Source organism: Argopecten irradians, chromosome 12 (genome assembly GCF_041381155.1).
Source record: "Argopecten irradians isolate NY chromosome 12, Ai_NY, whole genome shotgun sequence".
Lineage (NCBI taxonomy): Eukaryota > Metazoa > Mollusca > Bivalvia > Pectinida > Pectinidae > Argopecten > Argopecten irradians.
Genome location: NC_091145.1, coordinates 21,531,954 through 21,555,872, shown reverse-complemented (window position 1 = coordinate 21,555,872; position 23,919 = coordinate 21,531,954). Strand labels below are relative to the sequence as shown.

The 23,919-nt window shown below is 35.2% G+C and overlaps 1 protein-coding gene across 1 annotated transcript in view; it reads left to right on the top strand.

The window, feature by feature from the left end:
- Positions 1-1,001: 1,001 nt before the first annotated feature.
- LOC138336166 (uncharacterized) overlaps positions 1,002-23,919 on the top strand; it is a 29,394-nt gene continuing 6,476 nt past the window's right edge. The window contains exons 1-12 of the mRNA XM_069285506.1: positions 1,002-1,130; positions 10,614-10,861; positions 11,616-11,719; positions 14,102-14,240; positions 16,088-16,191; positions 16,732-16,788; positions 18,149-18,316; positions 20,711-20,841; positions 22,279-22,421; positions 22,767-22,851; positions 23,228-23,286; positions 23,814-23,915. Of these exons, the coding sequence (XP_069141607.1) occupies positions 10,664-10,861; positions 11,616-11,719; positions 14,102-14,240; positions 16,088-16,191; positions 16,732-16,788; positions 18,149-18,316; positions 20,711-20,841; positions 22,279-22,421; positions 22,767-22,851; positions 23,228-23,286; positions 23,814-23,915 (1,290 nt within the window). The 5' untranslated portion in view covers positions 1,002-1,130; positions 10,614-10,663. The remainder of the gene's footprint in view (positions 1,131-10,613; positions 10,862-11,615; positions 11,720-14,101; positions 14,241-16,087; positions 16,192-16,731; positions 16,789-18,148; positions 18,317-20,710; positions 20,842-22,278; positions 22,422-22,766; positions 22,852-23,227; positions 23,287-23,813; positions 23,916-23,919) is intronic.

Genomic DNA, 23,919 nt, shown 5'->3' with positions numbered 1-23,919 from the left:
GTTTAAATGTGACCAATATCATTTTCAGAATTTTCAATAAAACGCAGTCTGTTGCTATCACAGTGATGTAATGGATGATGGTTTACTTTTTGAACATTCAGATATTACATACTACTCCATCATTATGGGGCTAGAGATCATGTGCCGTTTTCAATAATACGGTTTCACTGGCAGGTCCGTCAGGATTTATACTTGAAATAATGACTCTAACAAACGAAAACGGCACTGTTGTACATGTGTATGCGAACAGGATGCGACCAGACCATGTAAGAGTAGCTCGAGTACCTTTGGATTTGGCAATTATTTCAATTAAGAGCATTGTGTGTCTTATATAAAATTTGTGTTTTTTATTTCTTATGTATTGAAGATGCTCCGCCGCCGATAGAGCATAAATGATATTCATCATTTGAACAATAATTGGTGTTTAATCGTGTATATATGTATAATTAACACAAAAAATGGGCCCATGTGTAATCAGCACTTTATTCCATATAGGATATAGTGCCACGTATTTTTTTCGGGATGCAATAAATTATTTTTCATATTTTTAACTTGAAGTGAAATTAGAATCTCAAACTTTTTAATGGTGGTCACAGGGATCTGACACGAAAATTTTAACCAATAGTATACATATATGTATTATACTATAATATATATACATGTATACTGTTAGTTTAAAAAAATCGTGCCAGGTCCCTGTGATGGTGGTAATAGTGTAAAGTAAGTAACTTTTGTAACTGAAGAAAAAATATTTAATCGTCTGCTCCTGTTTTTGGATAGTGAAAAAAATACTATTTGTCAGCGGTGGAGCATCTTTAAATCTTATACAAGTATATAAATTCACACTTTCCGCCGGATATCTTGACCAATTTTATAACATGCACAATGTTTCACCTTTCACTTGATTAAAATTATCCCTTCAAGAAAATCTAAATATCAAAAACAAAGTAGAGAATCGAGCTAACCAGAAAAGGTTATGACAGATTCTAGTGAATCAAAACAGAAAAGATGATATGCAAAGAAATGACACCATTTTTCCGAAATCCGGAAACGCACAGTACGGACATACAGCTCAGGATTTAGTAGCAACTAAGATGGCGGCGCCCATGAGGAAGTCCCATTCCTGAGGGGTAAATAATTATTGTTTTGTTTTCTTTGGCACGTTTCAAATACTCAAATGTGTCTTGCATCATGATTGTAGCTATATATATGTAATGAGTGATTTGAATTTAGCTCGGAAATTAGTTTTGATGAATGGTTTGTGCATATACGGTCATTTGTATTCTGCAAAATAAATGCTGTGCTTGGTAACCAAGTCATGGAGTCAAAGGAGTCCATATATTTGCTTCTTTAAATTTATTTACATGAATATATATATCGAAAGTATATATATGTATACGCCTAGGAAATATCGCATTAATAAAATAATTTACTCTCATACTAAACATCTACAAGTATTATTTCTTAGGCATTTAGCAGCATGCACAGTGACATTTGATCAATCGTTTTGTTTGTTTGACTTTGCCTTTTAATATGAATTGAAGGCAAAGCCTCAGAAGAGCGCAGCTACATGTAAACGATTATAACATCATAACTTTATATTGTCTTTAATTTTCTACGAGATTAACAATAAAATATTTTACTGAACAGCACCAGAGACTTATATAATATTATATCTAAGTCCCTGTCAGCACATACTATCGATAGTTAGAAAGAATTCAAAATAATCCAAATGGAACAGTTCAATATACTTCAATCTTGTTTTTATAAGATGCAGAGAAAACTTGCCATGATATCAAAAATACCCGCGAATCTGTGCCGTCACCTCTGGCGTCAGGTTTTGTGACGTCACTGCTGACGGTGCCGTGCGGTTGAGAACATACACAGTATATATTGGACCAGTACATTTATTGCGTTGTTCTTGTATATGTGTAAATTAAAACTACTTACAGTAATTTTAAAGCGTATACTGATAACACATTTAGTCTAGTACAGAAATTTCAAATCTCGTCGTGCTGATAACAAGAATTAAATCATGGCTGCCTACATGGAGGCGCGAGACTTTTCCCGCGGGACACAATTTCAAAGTCCAAGGGATACTGGAATGTATCGGAATCTATATGTTCACACATGTACACGTGTTATGGTTAGTAGACCTTTGCTCTACGCGGCCTTCGGCCGCGCAGAGAGCTGCGCTCTTATAACTGTTACCAAAAAGTAGAACATGTATATATATTAAGCATTGACTTCACTTTTTTTAACTTCATAGGGGTACGAAAGAAATTCTACGTAATTCTCACAAAAGTTTGCAAACAAAGTATTTTCATAATTTGATGAAGTTCAAAAATAGTTACATCAATGCTAATAATTTATTTTTCAGAATACTTGATAACATGAAATATGTTTGAACATACGATTCCACTGATTTTGCAATGGATTTTTTCTAAATCAATATACAACGTCAATGTGTCTATTGTGACGTCATGATAAAGTTGAGTTTTCGCGCCATTCTCGGAAATTGTCTTCATAGTATATGAAGAAAAAAGAATCTGCCTATCAGAAAGACAGATTTAGTAAGAAAACAAACATATATTAATCATAGTTGTGTAACATGTTGGAGGTAGTGTGCTGCCAGCCGGGCTCGAACCTTCGACCCCTGACTTACTGGTCCACCGCTCTACCAACTGAGCTAAAGGGAAATTCCCCCTAGCGCGAAGCTAGAAGTTGACCGTATCACTATGTACAATTAAAACCTGCTACACTACTCCCCCCTTTCAAACTTGTTGGCCCCCGAACACAGACCAAACCAAGTTCTGTCTATAACGAAGCTTCTCAATCTCATATAGGTTTTGCTTGGAGTGGTCTACGGCACCAAATGTAACAGGGCGGGAGTAGTATGTCGCCAGCCGCGCTCTAACCCGTAACCCCGGACTTATTAGTCTGCCACTCTACCGACTGAGCCTTAAGGAAATTCCCTCTAGCATGAAGCTAGAAGGCGACTCTATCTCTACAATTAAAATTTGCTACAGTTGTTATGAATGCAGTTTAGATGACATATATATATAAAAAGGGTTTCCAATGGCGAAAGATGAATTTCCTCTGATCTTTGTTTCTTTCTGTATGTGTATTAGAATCCTAGCCTTGCTGAAACCAATACATTGAGTATATAACCAAGAAAAAAACTTGATTTTAATGTAGAACATATATATTTCTACTTTCACTTTTAAGCAAAAATACACATGTACATGACTGCCACTACAGGTATCTAAGCCCAACATCATTCTCCGTTGTCAGATGGAAAATTCTGAAGCGATTAAATTGAGTTACATAAACGGCTTTGAAGTAGAGATTTAAAACAAAATTCCCATGCAAGATTTTATTTACAATCCCATTTAATTAATTCCTTTTCACCTTTTATGAATTTTTCAGTATTAAGCATTGATGTTACTATTTTTTAACTTCATAGGGGTATGAAAGAAGTTTTGTTTTCAAATTATGTGAATATGCATAGCGGATTCTCACAAGAGTTTGCAAACAATATTTATTTCATAACCCTATGAAGTTAATCAAAGTACTGAAAGTACTGAAGGAGGCGTAGCTCAGATTCTAGACAGGGTAATGATATATTGAAATATTAAAGATATATCATAAAAGAGGTAATAGTACATGTTCAGGTTATTTTCAATCAATATGGATTGAAATAACAGATTGAAAATTTTGTGCTTTCGCAGAATGACTGTTGTTTATTATAGAATAATGTGGATCAAATATTTGCAAATTGGTTAAATCATGGAAATGTTTAATCTTATAAAGTTGTTAAAAACAAATGCTCCAAAGATCTTGAAAATATTGTATGCGAAATAAATATGAACAATGAATAATGATATATAGAATAAAAATGATACAAGACTAATATATATTCCTTTTGAAAGTTTGTGTTGGTTTTTACATGTTTTGAAATTTCAATCATGGTTTGAACTTTCTACCATCTGGGCAAAGTGTATGAAAGTGGTAGTTATGCTCCTGCTGAGCTCAGCATATACTGGCAGTAGAACGACTGGCTGACCCATTGTCAGTTTAATGTGACCAGGTGTGTTGGGATGCTTGGGTGTCTTCAGCGGCATGTTCCAGTGATATCATAATACATATAGCACAATGAAAGGGCAAGAGTTCCACTATACAAGAAGACCCAACAAATACAGCGCAGTCTGTGCATCCTACACACAACATACATTGGAGGCCGTCCATGCCCTTAATGAACCCAACAATCAAATATTGCCAAATCCAGTGTCAATCTGTCAATGTTAACAACAGTGTAAGGTGAAGTTGAAATCAATGTCCAATTTCCTCTCAAGGGATATTCCATTAAAACATCTAACCCAACTCAGGATATTATAAACATTGATACCCCTGATTTCAATTTCAGAAGTTAATACTGGATTGGAATATTACATTTTGTTGCAATGAAAGTACTAGTTAAAAGATTGTGTAGTCAAAAATTTTAATTTCAGTTTATGCTTGAAATGGCTTTATTAGCACGTGTAGAAACCTCTCCGTGCCGCGCGCGACCGGAATAACATGTAAACCGTCGATATCGAGGTCCAAACTTCTGACCGCCCGATTATGCATATTTTCTAGCTCTAAACCGTGTGACATCATAATAGTCCGTGGCTTATAGCTGTACTATAACTGATGTGCTATCACTTACATCGACGGTCACAGGAAAAGCCGATCAACGATTTTTAGCTCACCTGGCCCGAAGGGCCGGTGAGCTTATGTCATGGCGCGGCGTCCGTCGTCCGTCGTCCGTCGTCCGTCGTCCGTCGTCCGTCCGTCCGTCCGTCCGTCAACATTTCCTTTAAATCGCTACTAGTCATAGAGTTCTGCATGGATTGTAACCAAATTTGGCCACAAGCATCCTTGGGGGAGGGGGAATAGAACTTGTATAAATTTTGGCTCTGACCCCCCGGGGGCAGGAGGGGCGGGGCCCAATAGGGGTAATAGAGGTAAATCTTTTAAATCGCTACTTGTCCTAGAGATCTGCATGGATTGTAACCAAATTTGGCCACAAACATCCTTAGGGGAAGGGGAACAGAACTTGTATAAATTTTGGCTCTGACCCCCCGGGGGCAGGAGGGGTGGGGCCCAATAGGGGAAATAGAGGTAAATCCTTTAAAACGCTACTAGTCCTAGAGTTCTGCATGGATTGTAACCAAAATTAGCCACACAAACATCCTTGGGGGAGGGGGGACAGAACTTGTATAAATTTTGGCTCTGACCCCCCAGGGGCAGGAGGGGCGGGACCCAATAGGGGAAATAGAGGTAAATCCTTAAAATCGCTACTAGTCATAGAGTTCTGAATGGAATGTAACCAAATTTGGCCACAAACATCCTTGGGGGAAGGGGAACAGATTTTGTATAAATTTTGGCTCTGGTCCCCTGGGGGCAGGAGGGGCGGGGCCCAATAGGGGAAATAGAGGTAAATCCTTTATATCGCTACTTGTCATAGAGTTCTACATGAATTGTATCCAAATTTGGCCACAAACATCCGTTTTTGAAGCGGACCAGAATTTGTATAAATTTTGGCTCTGACCCCCCGGGGCAGGAGGGGCGGGGCCCAATAGGGGAAATAGAGGAAAATCCTTTAAATCGCTACTAGTCATAGAGTTCTACATGGATTGTAACCAAATTTGGCCAGAAATACCCTTGGGGGAATAAGAACTGAGTTTGTATAAATTTTGGCTCTTGCCCCCCGGGGGCAGGAGGGGCGGGGCCCAATAGGGGAAATAGAGGTTAATTCTTTAAATCGCTACTTGTCCTAGAGTTCAGCATGGATTGTAACCAAAATTAGCCACAAACATCCTTGGCGGAGGGGAAACAGAACTTGTATAAATTTTGGCTCTGGTCCCCCGGGGGCAGGAGGGGCGGGGCCCAATAGGGGAAATAGAGGTAAATCCTTTAAATTGCTACTAGTCTTAGAGTTCTGCATGGAATGTAACCAAATTTGGCCACAAACATCCTTGGGGGAAGGGGAACAGAACTTGTATAAATTTTGGCTGTGGTCACCCTGGGGCAGGACGGGTGGGGCCCAATAGGGGAAATAGAGGTAAATCCTATAAATCACTACTTGTCCTAGAGTTTTGCTTGGATTGTGACCACATTTGGCCATAAACATCCTTTGGGGAAGGAGAACAGAACTTTGGCTCTGACCCCCTGGGGGCAGGAGGGGTGGGGCCCAATAGGGGACTTAGAGGTTAATATTAAAATTCCTTCAGAAAAGAAGCAATGAACCTGTATTCAGAACATTACTTGGCATTACAAACCAGGTGAGCGATACAGGCCTTCTGGGCCTCTTGTTTATGATTACTTTTGAGTGAAGTTAATCATATAATAACTTTGGCTCGAATGTAAATAAACTAAAAGAGTGAAATTCGATGTTTCAAATACTCTAATTTATGCTCTAATAACAGGTATATTCGTGTAATTATGAAAGAAAATCCACACAGAAATAAAAGTTTCGATTTTTTTGTCGAGGAGTTCAGCAACGAATAAGCTTTAATTAGATAATATTTTCCTGTAGTCTGTATCTTTGATACATTGTGAATTACAAAGTTTGTGACTGTAAAATGAAATTTTATGAAACACTTTCAGAAATCCTTCATTAAAGTATTGACGTACATACCAGAAACATATATACATATATGTATACGGTGTATATGTTTCTGTACATACACACCGATGATTGATCATTACAAACATTGTGTTGTGTGTTGCTAACCGAATAAATTGAGATACATTTATTACAATACCGTAAAACGTTTCAACATGTGGTAGAAAGAATTTATTTTTGATATTATAAAAGATCTAAATATTGAGATATTAGCAAAACAAACTATTTTTTCAGACTGTGTGGTCGCTTTCAATATTTAATCGATATACGAGTAGATACCCCTATATAGATATATAATTAGCCATGTCTTTGGTTTGATGGTTATGTAATACCTGGGCCAGGATGTTGTTTACCTGTACCAAACGCCATTCATCGAACTCACCTGTAAGTACTTGGCCGCGGGCAATTTGCTATTCGGTGGACTATGTCGGGTATTTGCTATTGTTTTACTGTCAATCAGGTTAGGACATCCGTTAATTGGATTGTGACTTGAATTATGGAAACCCCGTACATCTATGCTCTAGGTTTTTTTATTGTCACCTCCATTTTTAAAATGAAGATGTAAAAGCAAATGGAAATAAAATATCCCTGATCATACATGTACCTAGGAATATATATTACATATACATGTATATATGTCATACACGGGTAAAACAATAATGGAAGTTGCCTTATTCAGAAACAAAAATGGTTCTAAGAACTATTTCAATAAAGATTTAACCTTAAAAATTATTCCAGTCTAGTACTGTAATTACGGAATCGTGGAATATAGCAATCACCCGTAATTTCTAAGGTTTTAGAAAAAATTCTAAGCATGTATTTTCATAGCTGCAATATTGTAGCTCAAAAGACTTTTTGACAGAAAATGGTGTCGTCTTTAGAAAGGTATAGTAGGCCGGGTACGTATATTCGTTCCAGTATTTTCACCGTTTCGAATCTACATGTATAGTCATACAAGAAGGGTTACAGCATTACCACACTAAATATACTTATTTAAATATCACCAAGTATAATTTTGAAAAGGTACAACATTTCATATCTATTTATGATGCCTGTATACAAGTAATTTCATTTTTCATTTGAACACTATGTGTGGTTACTTTTTGGATTATACGATAAATGTCCATATATCATACTATTAAATCTCGGTATGATATACAAAAGGATCGATAATGGATATACTATTTTAAGGATTTAGTATAATTTTGAAATTATGAATTTAAATCTACACTTATACTGTAATTTAGAAACACATATCAGAAATATCATTGATGTATTTCTGCTTTTTAGTAAACGTTATGGATAAAGTTTCAAAGGCAACAATATAGATATACATATTATTTTCGGTATAAGTTCGGTATTGTCACTCCAATATCACATAACTAATAACCGTCCACATTTTACTTTTACTCAAAAACTGTGACGTATTTGCATCGTTATGGTAGAAGTTTGAAATAAAAAACAATAATAAGTAATAAGATAGTGTTACATTATACTGGTTTTTTTTATTACACAAAAATTTATATAATATGCTATCTAAATCTCAGTCCAGACTGATCCGAACATCATTTTGATATCGCTATCAAATTGAACAGATTATCTAATCTAAAGTTAGATGTATGCTTGTTTGAATGTTTGAAATGGTGTAAATGGAATGTTTTGAAGCTGAAAATATCTACATCATTATCTCATTATCTCTGAACCGTAGTCGACACTACCCGTAAATCACGACCAAAACCAACCGATAGCGCTAAAAGCTAGGCGATTCGTTGGGTGGGACTTAATTTTTCATTCATCCAAAGCAATATCCTGACGTATTATCAAAACAATATTTTGGCTGCACAAATCCTTTAATATCTTAACGGAATATCCCTTTGTATAGAATATACAACATCTGCAAATAAACAAGATATTGTTAAAAACAAGAAAAAAATATATTTCACCTTACATAAAAAAAATATTTTTTGTCTTACATAAAAAAAAACATTTTTCGTCCCACATAAAAAAAATATTTTTCACCATACATAAAAAATATTTCTTGTCTTACACAAACTGTTTTACTTGAGCACGTAAACGTTTTACGTGCTCACGTAATAAGTTTTACGTGAGCACGTATAAGAAAAAATATTTTTCACCCTACATAAAATCTTTTTTTTTTTTTCGGTCCTACATTAAAAAAAAAATATTTTTCGTGTCACTTCTGTGCCGCCTTACTTTTATGTTTATTTTTGAGAAATGTTTTGTTAATAATGTTGCTTCAGAATGAATCAAATTACACAGTGATGCTATCATTTCCAAATATTATTCGACATGAGGACTTCAAAAATTAATTAAAACGTTTACATGTCAGAAAATTGGCGATTTTCTCTGTCGGAAATACTCAAAATATTGCCGAATTTTTATAACTTAAAAACAATATATGCGCAAATTATCTGAAATATCGTAAACAAACTAATCAATATTTGTATCGTGGCTCCATCAATATATTTGCTCTGTAAAACACTGTTATTTCTGCTTTGTCCGTGCCGATTCACCGTCCGTTCACCGCTTCTTTCACTTTCTATCGTTCCGAGTAGTGTGTTTATTGTAGGATGTTAGTACATTATTTGCCGTTGAAAAATGCACGGAAATAATCTGATCAACTGTAAATGAAACATATTAAAGGATTATTGAAGTTTTGACAGCAAGTTTTTAACAAAATTATCAACACTCACGACTGTAAACTCGCCAGCCATTCCAGGACCAACACAGCGTCAGGTAATGGCGATGGTACGGGACCTCGCCGTTTTTCATGTACGTCAGATTTTCGTTCGGTCAAATTGAATAAAAAATCGTCAAAATCATTGTCAGATTATATCCTTTTAGGCCTGTGATATTTAAATATCATGACATCGTACTTATAATTACAAATATATACCGTAATATCAACAGCAGAAGCCATAATGGCGTCCCCGTTAACATGAGTGAAGCAGTGAACACATGTGTGATTTAACACTCTGCATTGTAGTGCGTCGGCAGAGTTTGTAACAGTTGTCTCCCTTTGTACGGACTGTTCTTGTTGACATGTTCGTTAGTTTGGGGAATTCTAGTTCATTTTTATAAAATATTAGTGGATAGGCCTAGCAATATTCGATTAAATACCCGTAATTGAAAAGGCATTTATTGTCAGTTGAATTATTTTTACTTACAAACAAGTTTATATGCAATTACTGTTAGATTCGCGGTTTGCAAGTTAGTCTGCCGTAGGTTAGTAAGGCTAACAGATCTAGATGCAGCGCACTCACTAGTATAAGTACCGATATTGAGACACACTTTCGGTGAGAATGATTAATAACTAATTGTAACATTGAAAATAAGTCTAAAGTAATTAAGTGGGAAATTATAATGTGACTGAAACATGTATAATACACAACGTACGTTGCAATACACAGTGTGAAGTTATCTCCCGTAGTTCCGGAAACTTTCGATAGGATTACCAAGGTATAGTGTTCCGGTGATAATTGAAAACCAGAGTGATTACATGATGGCAGGCTGCGCCTCCATAAAAAATAGTTACATCAATGCTTCTTATTAATTTTTTAGACTACTTGATAGATAAAATTTGTTTAAACGGATGGTTCTGTTGATTTTCCAATTGATTATTTTTCTAGATAAATATGGAACGTCGATGTCTTTAATGTGACATCATGATTATGTCAGATTATCATGTCATTCTTTTTGCCATTTATTCTTTATAATTGTTTTATTTTTCAAAAGTTTTTTTACATATATTAAGAAGTATATGAAGAAAAATAATCTACTGATCAGAAAGTCGGATTTGGAATGAAAACAAATAAAAATGTATTATTTGAAATAAGTAAATATTTTTACTGTCACACTAAACATCTGCAACTATAATCCATATAACTAAATGAAAAAAAAACACTTTTTTTTTCATTTTCAGATAAATATTTTTTGACCTGACTTGAGATTCACAATTCATCTAAATTCAAAATGATGGCGAACGTACAATGGAAGAAGCCGCACATTGTTGCAGTTGCTGCCTCTCTTCTGTTACTGATATTCATCCTCTATAGTAGCTCTGGTCGTACTGTGCAGCCCCTGAACACCAGCAAGACCATGAAGCAACTGAACAATCTGTACACCAGTTGGCCAAGACTACAAATACCAGGAAATCCTTCTGATTCACATGTAAGATCTGTCTGTCTGAATTAAACCTGAACAGTTTCCAGAGTTTTAATGCATGTAATACATTCAGAGTGTATAGGTATAAATTTCAAATTGAAGATTTCATTATGAAATGTGTCTAAGTTTTAGATTCAGGCAAGCTAGCTTTATTTTGCTCAAAATTATCCAGCATAGAGAACTTTTTTAATTTCAATTCCTGGTAAACATAGTTTACACTAAACTTACAGACTATATGTGTATCTAAATTTATAAATTGTAGCTTCTCACATGGACACTGTTCAGCCATTCTATTAGACCTCAGTAATGCAGCTGGAGGGCATTTGACATTTTGGCAGAGGAGTCATTATGGTGTTTTATATAAAACAATGCTGTTTACCAATTCTAAATTAGCTTGTTCTGTTGAATAAGCAAGCTACATTATCTAGCAGTCAACATTAAATTATTGTCAAATGAGTTTGTAGAGGTGAATCATATACATATGTTGAGATTTATAAAGCCACATTGAATATTAAACAAAGGCATACAGGATTGATGGAATTAATTTTTAGTAATACATGTAATATTACTGTGAAGAAAAAATGTTGTATATACATGAATTATATGTCAAGTTCATATTATGTAAATGATTATGCTGAATCTCAATGTACATGTACATGAAAACACTGCATACATGTATCGAGGATAGTATCATATAAATATGTATCACACTAAAATTATTCAGGATTCAAATTTTTCATATTTGTAATTTTCATTCTAGGCAAGGTTCATCAAAGATTGTCTACAAACATCAGTGAGCATGAGATTGGACAACATTCAGCAGATCAAGAAACATTGGTCACAGGCAACAGGCTCTCAGTGCAGGTACATGTATACTGCATGGATTAATAATATCAATAGTTTGTTAACTAAAATAAAACTTCCTGCACACTCCAGAAGAGTGAATGTATATCTGCAAAAAAAAAAAAAAAAACGTACAGGGTGACTTTCAAGACTGAATAAGGAAATTGAGGGAACAGTGGCCGTTAAATGGGACAAAGATTTAGACATTTTACAACACTCTCACACAAAACAAGTCACAATCAATTTTCAATAGAAATAAGATACAGAAACCAGGTGATATTTATATTTTCAGTCTGCATTTAATAAAGGTTTAAATTGAAGGTAATTGATCTTGAGGCTTCATAAAGGGTGAGGGAAACTTATATTCCACACGATGAAACAGCAATTTTTACTGTGATCCTGCAGTGGATCATCTCATATCAACATTATAGTGATATTGTTAATGGTCATCCTTTGATTGTTATTAATATCCAGATAGACCTAAGTAAATGTAAATGTGTAGTTACCAGTGTTCTCTTCTGTCCTACCTGTCCCATCCAAGTTCTTACAGGGACGGGACATTTTTGTCTTACATATATTTCTAGTCTGATACACATTGCACTCTGAATGCCATTTGAGGAGAATTGTGTTTTGGAGATTCTTTAGAAAGTGTCAGTAATATGATATTATAGAGATATTATACATGTATTTTGATGAAACGCTGACTTAAGCTCAAGCCCAGGAAAAATGCTGATCATAGGCCACCGAACGTAGTGATTGAGGTTCACCACTCATTGCAAGTAGGCATAATCGAACGCAAATTGTTACAATAATGTGTACAATATAGGCCTATGTGAAACGGTGACATACATGTAAGTTTAGAAACGATAGATTCCATGAAAATACGCTCAAATGGCAAACAGGTTGTTTCAGTGACATTAAGCGTAACGAAACGATTCAGTGAGTGTCAAAACCCACGGCATTGGAGGGTCGTTGGAAACCGCCAACATTTCAAATCAATGTTTCTTACTTACTTTTATACAGAATTTTAATTCCAAAACTCCAGTTGACAGAGAAGTTATTACATTACAAGAATAACACAGAAGTTTTTCAGTGATCTGCGACTAAATCCCACACTTAAACACGTTTTATTGAGCTCCTGAAGCATGGTTATTGGACTGCATGGCATACCATAGACACAGGGGTTGAATTTTACAACAGGTTTAGTTAATTATTCTTTAAATGTCAGCAACAAATAATAAAGAGACAGAAATAAAACATTCAGTTACACTCCACAACCATTGCAATTGAGTTTTAAAAGGTTTGATTATGTTTAGATACCAACTATTCAGCATTTTCACTACAATCGTTCTTTTCTTCAAAACCGGACCCCTGCTAAATCGAGCAACCTAATTACACGTTGGTCGCACTGCTGGTACTGCGCAACAATTTTTGTATTTAAAGCTCAATAATGTTGTATGATAAATTTTAAACCATTAATTCTTATACATTAAAACAATATTTCAAAATCGCCGTTTTTAATTGTGACAACGCACAAAGAATGACGTTGTTTTCGGAACTACGTTTTGTGTTGCCATGGTGACGAGAAGAACTGACTGGCGGCTGTTCCGTAGCTGTACATACATGTACGATAATTGGAACAATGTTGCCAATTTGTATAATAATCTTATACCGAATACATTCAATTTGACCTATATTAAACAGAGAGATTTTTAAATTGTTAACGTAAATATAAGGATTGATTATCAATTTTGTTGTTTGCATTGACTGATGAAGAAAGTTAATCTTATGCAAATGTTACATGAACTGCTTTGCAGTTCACTTCATTTGCATGAGATTAACTTTTTAGCTCGCCTATTCGAAGAATAGGGGGAGCTAATGTTGTCACCCCGGCGTCGGCGTCATCATTGGCGTCCCATTTCACGTTAAATTTTTTGAGCAAGTTTCTGTTTCGTCAATTGTTTAAGCTTAAGTCATCATAAATGTTTATGATTTTATTTTCCTAATGTGTATGGGTGCTGAACGTGATAATACAACCAATTTGGGGCCCTTTAGGGGTTTTTTGAGTCTGTTAATTTGTCATATTTCCATATTAAAGTTTTTGAGCAAGTTTCTATTTTGTCAATTGTTTAAGCATAAGTCATCATAAATGTTTATGATTTTATTTTCCTAATGTGTATGGATGCTGAACGTGATAATACAACTAATTTGGGGCCCTTTAGGGGGTTTTTGAGTCTGTTAATTTGTCATATTTCCATGTTTAAATAGTAAATACTTGAACATCAACTTCTTCTGAATAGGCTAGCTTTGCTTCTTGTTTCATCAGTCAATGCAAGCAATCCTTAATTTTGTTTTGACCTGGTTCCATGAAGTTTACTATCAATGTGTTTTGAAATATTTCAGAGATTTATACACAGCCTTCACCTCCATCTTTACTATCACAGACTTTCCTGCTCAAGTTGTAATACCTAAAACATATGAGTCCAAGGTCCGCAACTGGCTTGGAAACAATGATGAACTCTTTCAAAATGCTAAACTGCAGGTAAGGTAATGGAGAGGGGAAAAATCAAAGATAAAATCATCCATTTTCATTCTTTTAGTTTGTGTGTGTGTCTGTGTATATAGTTTCATTTCTAAATCCATCATCACTGTTCTTTTAATTCAACTGCACATGTTTAATTTTTCAGGAAATATCATTTTTGGTCTGTTTCAGCAAATGTTCCTCAGTTTAATAGACTCCATTATGGGTATACTGCTCAGTTCCTGATTATGTTTTTTGCTTTAAACTAAACCAAATATCTATTTTAGACTCTTAACACACTCCGAGGCCAACACACTAGGTGGTCATTGCACATCTGATGAATACGTTAATATACGTACCAATTAATATTATAATTAAGTATTTCGATCATTTAAACAGCTTGAGCTTTTCAGGTTTAATTCATCATTTTCAGTCATCAAAAATGGAAATGTATCATATATCAGATGTGCATAGTAATTCCTAGAAGTACAGATTTAGGTCATTAGTCTTTCCACAAAATTTTACTCTAACTGTTGAACAAAAAAGTATTTCAATTTTGTTAACTTTACTGATTTAAGTTTTTCATTGTCGCTCAGTAGAACAAACAAAAAATGTTGAATGACATATTTTTATAAAGACGCTTTGATACTATTACAAATGACATATAACAATGGCAATGTAAAATAATATTTGTCCTTGTTTTTAATTTTTGTATCATCAAAAGATTAAGGATTATAAATCAATGCATAAACATAAGAATATCCATTTTTCTTAACAAGAAAGGTTTTGAAAAACACCAAGAATTGAATGTTTGGCCAGTGTTTGAATAAATTATAATGAATCATCAAAGAAAATGTTTAATTATTATAAACTAGTAGAATTGAACTTAATTATTATATACTAGTAGAATTGAACTATGTGGAAATAATTTTGACTTGAATGTGTATATGGCAGATTAGAGTGAAGATGTGACATATTTAGTAGTAGATATGTATTTGGAATCAGAAAATATATCATTATCAATTATCGGAAAATGTTTTAGAATGATTATCAATTATATGCATATAATCAGAATACAATTTCCAGGTCATCTACAATGTACTGTCTTCATGTAATATTATGTGTTTTAATATATATTGTTAACTATATGTGCATCCAAGTTAGACATGTTATTGTTTTCATCATTTACATACATTAGTGGCATTAGAGTGGTACTTAGGGGTTCTCCATTGTCAAAGAACAAAGAGGGGGAAGGGTCTATTACCTGTATGAAAAGATGTATGAATTTTATCACCAGGCTCAAATCATATCATCATTTGTTCCATCATTCAACATAAGTAAGCGAAACATCAAATTATGTTTTAAAAGATAAAGAGGTTTTCACTGTGACAACATTTGTGAATTGCTTGATATATTGTTCAGAATTAGGATTTAATGTTTAAGGAGTTGATACTTTTTCAGTGCTTCAACCAAATGGTAATTATGAAGTGATGTAAAATTGTTTGATATTAATATCAGATTTGGTATATTGTATACAATGTAACATTGAAAAAAATACTTAATTGATATCTGATTATTTATCAATGCATCCTATAATTTTGGCTGATAAAAATTGATTTTATCTGATCCAAATTCAATTGCAGGAGAAATTCATGCAAAACACACTATTGAAATTGTTTATTGGCTACATACAAGATCAAATACAAATAAAAATTAAAATGCATCGCTGATATGCTCATCATCATAGTTTTATAGTTCTTTCAAACTAACTAGTTATTAACTATTAACTTAAATGTCCTCGCTTCATGGCTTTCAGTTCTTTCAGTACTTTGATTTTCTGTATTTTGGTGTTTTCTACTTTATTTCAGACAGTGCTTTATGTTTACAATGAATACACCAAAGAGGAGAATGTCTTCAATCCACTGAGAGAGAAAAGACCCATTGCTAAACCTGACCAGCCAGAGAGACAGTAGTAAGAATTCAATGTTTCTCAGCTATTTCTGTATTCATTACTAGTAGGTACTACATATTTGACATATTTTGGCAGTTCATATACTCTCATTTTCCAGTCAGGATATTTGCTTTAAAATCTGACATATGAATACCTGGTATGACAATTGGGTATTCCATAATCTAAAATAAAGTTTCTTTTACAAATATGTCAAGCAACAAATAACATGTGTGAGAATGTTCTTCTAAACAAATATTACATATACATGGTATAGTGACTCTGCTTTTCACTTACAACATATATGCACACATATATTGATGTTGCATTATTTAAGTACATGCAGATAATAGTTATGATATGAAATTAAAATGGTACTCTTTATGTAATGGTTAAAAAATCTAAAATACAAAAAATCTCAAATGAAGCAAATACATATACATGTACATGTATTATTAAACAGTTATTGAAATTAAGTTGTATTTTAACTTCCATACGATGAAAGGTTGAATTTTCCATTAAATGCTTCTCTGTAGAACTCCCAATTAAACATTACTTTTGCAGTGTTGAGGAGCTATATAAGGAAACACAGCCTACATGTGATTTCTGCAAATATAAGCAGTAAGTTGTTAATATGTGGTAAATGTTAGTTCAAGGTTAAATGCATGCATGTACATTGGGAATGGTGAAAAAAGATATAGCAGCAAAAATATATTGACGCCCAATTTTATCAGCATTTTTTAGTTTGTGAAATTCTTTCGCTGAAAAGTCTCCATAGGAAAGTTCCTTAAAGGGACATGAACCTTAAATAATTTGTTCTGTATGCTATGATATGGTTTTCAGATGTTTATTGAATATTTTATTACAATGATTGGTTATCTTAAACGACAGGAAAACGTGGGGAATACCTACCTCAAAAATGATAAAAATAGACTGTCATATTCTATTTTTGGAACACAAAATGAAAGCTGGCTGAAAGCGAGGTTATGATGAACAACAAACTTGCTGACATGACAAGGAATATTAGTTTTCCACATTTTAAGATTATTTTCTAATTTACAATGGTTGACAAATGAAGTTTAAGCCATATTTGTTATAAGACAAATTGCATTTAGCGTAAGAATGGTAAGTCAAAAGTCAAACGAGACTTTTCATTCGACAGGGCACCGCGAAGGGAGGTTCCTGACTTATTGCACATATGTACATCACGCAAGTATAAAGTGGGGAGTTGCTCCCGTCTCTTGCATTTCAGTGATCCATTTATATTTACCTACTTTCCCAATCGCGCACGTTACTAACTCTTGATGGTCACTGTTTTCTATCGGAATTCGTTTGTGTTCGCTTCACCCACGTTTTTGACCCACCATTATGTTTACATATGCAGTGCATTGTGGGAGGTCACTAAAATTCAACACTACTATTCTATCGTTACAAAATTGGACCTGGCCGGTTCAAAATACAGAAAGATGGAATTTCCTTTATAATTATTTGATTTGACACATTTGCACAATAGTTGATATATATTACTTAGTAAGGTATCTGACACGTCTTAAATATGTATTTTACTCAAATTTACATGGTTTATTTAGGTTCATGTCCCTTTAACTTCAAGATGGTATCTTTAACTTCTATAAAGTTTTTCTAGGAAAATTTTAAGTTTAGGAATCCTTGAAGTTCAATAAATTGTTGCCTGGTAAACTTCATATGTTTAATAATTAAGTATTGAAACCCCTTGATAAATAGAAGTACATGTATAGCATAAGACATGTACATTACAATTTGATTTAACATATTAAAGGTTTATCTTCCAGTGACTTTCTTCATTTGAATATTTTATAGTGAAGAATAGAGAGATATGATATGTTCTCTGGTTACTGCAACTTTCTGGTATTTGTATATGATTCATTTATACAGGGTCAAAAGTACAATAAGGTTTTGGCTAAAATTAAATCTTTTATCCAATGGATTTATTTTATTACAGAAACACTGCTGAAGATGTGTTTGGGCGTGTGGAGTCAGATTTGTCTTTTTCTGCAGCCAACACCTTTAAGCTTGGAGCCTGGCATACCCTTATTCTACCTAAAAAACACCACCCCCTGAACTGGACTAAACCGGAATACCTGGATCTTATGGATACCTGTCAAAAATGGTTTGTGGCTTCAAATGTACTCTTATTTAACTAGAGCTGTAGCTGTCATCAAATTCATTATTATAATAATGTGAAGTAATCATGAAACTGTGAAATGTATATACATGTATTTTGTATTATGCTTGGAGCCTAGAAAGATTTATAAAACTAGTACATGTATATGTAAGTGGTAAAGCTATATTTAGATTGATGGTCGAAACAGTGATGATTTTTAGTTAATGGAAAATAAGCAATTTCAACGTGATTATGTTCTTTTGCAAATTTTAAACCCTTTTGAGATGGAACTGATGAATGTAGATTTGATCTGTAAATTCACTTCTTAAGACTTGTCACTGGCTATTGTTAGCTCACCTGGCCCGAAGGGCCGGTGAGCTTATGTCATGGCGTGGCGTCCGTCGTCCGTCGTCCGTCCGTCGTCCGTCGTCCGTCTGTCCGTCAACATTTCCTTTAAATCGCTACTAGTCATAGAGTTCTGCATGGATTGTAACCAAATTTGGCCACAAGCATCCTTGGGGGAGGGGGAACAGAACTTGTATAAATTTTGGCTCTGACCCCCCGGGGGCAGGAGGGGCGGGGCCCAATAGGGGAAATAGAGGTAAATCCTATAAATCGCTACTTGTCCTAGAGTTCTGCATGGATTGTAACCAAATTTGGCCACAAACATCCTTGGGGGAGGGGGAACAGAACTTGTATAAATTTTGGCTCTGACCCCCCGGGGGCAGGAGGGGCGGGCCCCAATAGGGGAAATAGAGGTAAATCCTTTAAAACGCTACTTGTCCTAGAGTTCTGCATGGATTGTAACCAAAATTAGCCACAAACATCCTTGGGGGAAGGGGAACAGAACTTGTATAAATTTTGGCTCTGATCCCCCAGGGGCAGGAGGGGCGGGGCCCAATAGGGGAAATAGAGGTAAATCCTTTAAATCGCTACTAGTCATAGAGTTCTGAATGGAATGTAACCAAATTTGGCCACAAACATCCTTGGGGGAAGGGGAACAGAACTTGTATAAATTTTGGCTCTGACCCCCCGGGGGCAGGAGGGGCGGGCCCAATAGGGGAAATAGAGGTAAATCCTTTAAATCGCTACTAGTCATAGAGTTCTGAATGCAATGTAACCAAATTTGGCCACAAACATCCTTTGGGGAAGGGGAACAGAAATTGTATAAATTTTGGCTCTGATCCCCCGGGGGCAGGAGGGGCGGGGCCCAATAGGGGAAATAGAGATAAATCCTTTAAATCGCTACTAGTCATAGAGTTCTGAATGGAATGTAACCAAATTTGGCCACAAACATCCTTTGGGGAAGGGGAACAGAAATTGTATAAATTTTGGCTCTGATCCCCCGGGGGCAGGAGGGGCGGGGCCCAATAGGGGAAATAGAGGTAAATCCTTTAAATCGCTACTAGTCATAGAGTTCTGAATGGAATGTAACCAAATTTGGCCACAAACATCCTTGGGGGAATGAGGAACAGAACTTGTATAAATTTTGGCTCTGACCCCCCCGGGGGCAAGAGGGGCGGGGCCCAATAGGGGAAATAGAGGTAAATCCTTTAAATCGCTACTAGTCATAGAGTTCTGAATGGAATGTAACCAAATTTGGCCACAAACATCCTTTGGGGAAGGGGAACAGAAATTGTATAAATTTTGGCTCTGGTCCCCCGGGGGTAGGAGGGGCGGGGCCCAATAGGGGAAATAGAGGTAAATCCTTTAAATCGCTACTAGTCATAGAGTTCTGAATGGAATGTAACCAAATTTGGCCACAAACATCCTTGGGAGAAGGGGAACAGAAATTGTATAAATTTTGGCTCTGGTCCCCAGGGGGCAGGAGGGGCGGGCCCAATAGGGGAAATAGAGGTAAATCCTTTAAATCGCTACTAGTCATAGAGTTCTGCATGGAATGTAACCAAATTTGGCCACAAACATCCTTTTTGGAAGGGGAACAGAACTTGTATAAATTTTGGCTCTGGCCCCCGGGGGCAGAACAGGTGGGGTCCAATAGGGGAAATAGAGGTAAATCCTATAAATCGCTACTTGTCCTAGAGTTTTGCTTGGTTTGTGACCAAACTTGGCCATAAACATCCTTGGGGGAAGGGGAACAGAACTTGTATAAATTTTGGCTCTGACCCCCTGGGGGCAGGAGGGGTGGGGCCCAATAGGGGATTTAGAGGGTAATATTATAATTCCTTCAGAAAAGAAACAATGAACCTGTATTCAGAACATTACTTGGCATTACAAACCAGGTGAGCGATACAGGCCCTCTGGGCCTCTTGTTTTTATTTTGGTACAATTGCCTCTTGTGTGTTTAGGATGCATGTTGGTTTTTAATATCATGTAGGGTCAAGAGCACATTCCATATAACCTCGTTCTACTGTAACTATTTGCTCACATCTACTCTAGGATAGGTAAGGCTTACTCCCAGAACAAAGCATTTGTATACCCCATGCTTATAATGGACCTACTACCACATGCTGGAGCTAGTCAGATACACCCACATGTCCACGCTTTCCTTGACAGGGACCGATACCAAGGTAATTTCTTCTTAGTATCATGTCATAATACTTAGTACTGTCTATGTTAAAGGGACATGAACCTAAATAAACCATGTAAATTTGAGTAAAATACAAATTTAAGACGAAGTACCTTACTAAGTAATATATTTCAGTTATTGTGCAAATGTGTCAAATAAAATAATTATATTGGAAATTCCATCTTTCTGTATTTTAAACCGGCCCGGTCGAATTTTGTAACGATAGTATAGTAGTGTTGAACTTTAGTGACCTCCCACAATGCACTGCACAAATTAAATGAATGTAAACAAAATGGTGTGTCAAAAACATGGGTTCAAAAACGTGGTTCAAAATATCTTTTCAAAAAATTTATTTTGCAAACACAAACAAATTCCGATAGAAAACAGTGTACGTCAAGAGTCAGTAACGTGTGCTATTGGAAAGTAGGTAAATATAAATGGATCACTGAAATGCAAGAGACGGGAGCAACTCCCCACTTTATACTTGCGTGATGTACATATGTACAATAAGTCAGGAACCTCCCTTCACAGTGCCCTGTCGAATGAAAAGTCTCGTTTGACTTTTGACTTATCATTCTTACACTTAATACAAATTGTTTTATAACAAATATGGCTTAAACTTCATTTGTCAACCATCGTAAATTAGAAAATAATCTTAAAATGTGGAAAACTAATATTCCTTGTCATGTCAGCAAGTTTGTTGTTCATTATAATCTCTATTTCGGCCATCTTTCGTTTTGTGTTCCAAATATTGAATATGACGGTCTATTTTTATCATTTTTGAGGTAGGTATTCCCCACGTTTTAGATAACCAATCATTGTAATAAAATATTCAATAAACCTCTGAAAACAATATCTAAGCATACAGAACAAATTATTTAAGGTCCATGTCCCTTGAATTGTTTTCATTTACATTATATATTTTATCATGTACTACTGTGATGTGCTCAAGCTTTGTTAAACCACCCAACTTTTGTTAGAATTTTCTGTCACAGATAACGATTTTCACGGTTTTCATCATAAAATATGATAATTTATCTGATAAATTATCAAACACTGTTTTTGACCTGTGACAGAAAATCATTACAAGGTTTGAAAGATTGATAAAATACAATTTTGTCAATATCACACTGAATAGATATTTATATATTTACTTTATCTTTTCAAATAATTATTTTGCACCTAAAATATATTTTCCTCCTGATAATTTGTCAGGAGCAAAATAATTATTTGAAAAGATAAAGTAAGTTACAAGTACAGAGATGTCAAATCATTCAAAGAAAAATGGATTGAATTAAATCACACCTCATGTAGTGATATGTTATAACATGTACATGATTATTTGAAAAATGGTTTAATCAGCCTTATTATGTACATTGTATACTGATATGAAATAAATAGTTATTGACATATTGGAATACTGATAACTTTCCCACAGGAGCTATAGAGAATTGGCGTATAGGAGCCCAGAGGTACAGTGAAGACTTCCCAGGTCGGAACTACTTTTCTGACCTCATAGCTGTCCACTTTGCCCTGGGATTAGGGGTGACCTACGGAAAGGCTGCTGCTTTCGCTAGCCTTGTAAGGTCTACTTTACTATCATTCTATGCTATGTATATACATGTAGGATTTACTTCACATATATTACCAGTAAACATGTAAACATGAAGTGATTAGTCTGGATTACGAACTCTTAGTAGATGTTCAAAAGGTTCATTGAGATTGGGAGAGAAACTCAGTTGTTCACATCATCCATCTTTAATGTATCTTGCCTACTGAAAATTCGGATAAATCATGGCAACGTCATTGTTTGTGTTTTTGCCAAAGAATTCTTCTTGGTTCTCTTGCGGAATTATTCTTTCAAGGAATTTGATATGAATGCAATTTGGTGATGAGATTATAGTATACATCTATTTCGTGTTGTAGCTTCCAAAGAGAGACAATGAGGTTGTGATAATCAGCGAGGAACCCTGTGAGGACTATTTCAAACTTGTCTTCTTTGTCTATAGAGGTAAGCATCATACTACAATGACCAATGAGAAAACATCAGCATCTAAAACATATGAAACAAATTTGTCAAATATTGTGATAGTAAATTTGTAAGGTTTTTAGTACATTTTGTGTATGGGTGTTTGGCCTTCTTCCACAAAACTCTTTAATTTTTGCTCCCCTCCCCTACACCTTTAGGTAGTTTGAGCTTGGGCCTATGTGGATTATTATCTAGGAACTGGTGGTGGCTCTTGTTGTCTTTGTAGACCCTTAGACTACATTTCCACAACCAACCATCTAAACCTTACATTATGTTGAATTAACATGGTTATAGAGAACAAACCAACCATATTCCTGACTTTGTTCATGGTCGATAACATTAAATATTTTTGTTTCAGCCTTTTTAGATGACATGGAGAAGCTATGTTACAGCTCAGGATATGCGCTACCAAGCATGGTTTGTATTTCCATGACTACTGTATAAAAGTTTTTTAAATGTAAATCTTATGGGAAAACATCAACAATTCTGAATGGTTTAATATTCAAATGTTGAATTATTAGCTTGTTATTAACGTGGTCTATTTGTATGTAAAAAGGTATTCATGATGGTTAAAAAACCCATATCTCCTGTTACTGAGGATTAATGATGATCCAAGGGTAATGTGGGTATTATGTACAATGTTCGTTTCCAAAGAATTTGCCTATAGAGCTCAGCTCGATTTGCGCCCTTCAAAGAAGAGAAGTCATCTCGGAAGATCTACCAGCAGATAGATGGAAGAGCTTCCAGAAGTAGAAGAACCTCAAAGCGAATGAAAGGAAGTTTTACTTTTAAAGTAGAAGAGGACAAATCGAGTTAGGCTCTTGGCATTGAAATGGCAACTGACGCTTTTGTTTGCACAACCTGATCATCATGGCTAATAACAGCAAGAGACAAACCCTTTATACCTTCAAGACTACAAAGTGATGCCTTATTGTTATTTGTAGGACAAGTCAAGTCTTGGTCGTATACCGGCCTACACACGAATAGTGACTCGTGGGGCGGTCGCCACTGTACGGTCAGAGACCAGCTCTTTAGAACTGTTCACTGTAA